This window comes from Plasmodium gallinaceum (assembly GCF_900005855.1).
Source record: "Plasmodium gallinaceum strain 8A genome assembly, contig: PGAL8A_v1_32, whole genome shotgun sequence".
NCBI classification, from domain to species: Eukaryota; Apicomplexa; class Aconoidasida; order Haemosporida; family Plasmodiidae; genus Plasmodium; species Plasmodium gallinaceum.
Window position 1 is genome coordinate 582789 of NW_021628338.1, and position 2069 is coordinate 584857.

Genomic DNA, 2069 nt, shown 5'->3' on the forward strand with positions numbered 1-2069 from the left:
ATTACATGTATCTATATTTTTTCATAAAGTTGAGTATGCAAATTTTAAGAATATTTAACAACTTCTAAAATAGAATAAGATAATATTTTAATTTTATTATTTAGAGAATTTTTTTTTCATTATTCATATTTTTTTTTTTTTTTTGTAAATACATAATGAAACATTTTTAAATTAAATTGTTTATATAAACATTTTTAATTTATACTTGTCTTAATATTTTTTGTTTTTTAGTTTTTTTTGTTAATACAGAAAATGAAAATTTCTTTATTTTTAAATGCACATATAACTTCTAAAATAAATAGAAATTATAAAAAAAAAATTTTTTTTATTGAAAAAAGAGAAAGAAAATATATACCTTTCTATGATATAAAAAAAGAAAAGAAAAAAAGACAAAAAACAGAAGAAGCTGAAAATAAGGATGATGAAGAAAATAAAAAAAAAAATGAAGTTTTTTTTACTAATTTAGTTCCAACAATTTCCCCGATGAAAGGACTTAAATTGTTATTTAGTTTTAAAAATAGTAATGAAAGTTTATTAGATAAAAATGAGAAAATAAATTTTAATTTGATTATAAGAATAGATATAAAAAGAGAATCTTTGAGAGGAATGTGTAATTTAGTACATAGTGTTGATAAAAATAAAAAAATTTTAGTTTTAGTAGATGAAGAAAATAAAAATTTAAAAAAATACGGTGCTGACTATGTAGGTTTAGATTACATTAATAAAATAAAAAACGGATGGCTTGATTTCAACATTTGTATAACCAATTTTAAAAATATAAATAAAATTTTACCTATAGCTAAAATATTAGGACCTAAAAAATTAATGCCTAATATAAAATCAGATACTTTAGTAGATAATTTAGAAGAAACGATAAAAAAAATAAAAAGTGGAAATAGAATCGAATATAGAAGTGAACAAGTTGATATAAATACTTTTAAATTATATAATCAAATTTATAATTTAGAATCTGTTGATTTGAATTCTATTGCAAATATTAATGTTAATATAGCTACAATGGATATGAACCTTTATCATATTTTAGATAATATTAAAAGTTTTGTTACTGAAATTATTAAGAATAATGTTCATTCAACTCATAATGATAAAGTAAATAAGTCTACTTTTACATGGCCACCAATTACATCAAAAAAAAAAAAAAAACTACAATTGCAAAGTAATTTATTTAATAAAAGTGAAGAAAATTCAGAATCTTTTTTACTAGGTGCTTATATTACTTTTAATAAGTTTCCTAAAATTTTTTTAAAACCAAATTTATTATATCCTCATTCAGACGGTTATTCTAATTAAATAAAAATAAATCAGTCAAAATTAATGAAAAAAAGACCAATAATGCGAAATGAAATAGAAAAGAGTTAAATTAAATTTAATGATATATCGTTTTTTACAACGATTCATTCATATTTTTCATAACCGGCATTTTTTTAAAAATTATTTTGTTAAATCTAAGCAAATTAATATATTATCTTGAGTATTCACATTTTCAAAAATGAAAAAAAAAAAAAATAGAATAAAATAATAAAACATAAAAGTATTAGAAAATACATAATTAAAAATTAAAAAAAAAAAAAAAGATAAAATAATATAAAAAAAAATATATATGTATATATAATAAGTATTTAAAAAAAAAAAAAAAAATTAAAACAACTATGCTTCTTTATAAAATTATTTTTTTTTTTTTTTTTTATCTATATTTTTTTTTAAGATATACTATTTATTATTTAATATAAGGAGTATTATCTAATTATTATTACCCTAATTTTGTTTCGTATAATAACTTTCATATTTTAAGAAAAAATGTATACTATTTATTTTAATATATTTATATAATATAATTAATGTAAATGTTGTTAATAATAAAATTCAAAATTTAATAAAAGAAAAAAAAAAAAATTATAAAAACAAATAGAAATATAACATTAGTTATTCATACATAAATCAATATCATTATAATATTCTTCCCTATAATATGGATATATTGATTACATTAAAATTTTCATTTATTATTTTTTTTTTTTTTTTTTTTTTTTTTTAAATTAATATTAATT

General features: G+C 16.1%; 1 protein-coding gene across 1 annotated transcript; it reads left to right on the plus strand.

The window, feature by feature from the left end:
* Positions 1-252: 252 nt before the first annotated feature.
* On the plus strand, positions 253-1311 carry RPL1 (50S ribosomal protein L1, mitochondrial, putative; the record flags this gene model as incomplete). Its single annotated transcript, XM_028674528.1, has 1 exon — positions 253-1311. One exon carries the CDS (start codon positions 253-255, stop codon positions 1309-1311), a length of 1059 nt encoding a protein of 352 aa, XP_028530872.1.
* Between the last annotated feature and the right edge of the window lie 758 nt (positions 1312-2069).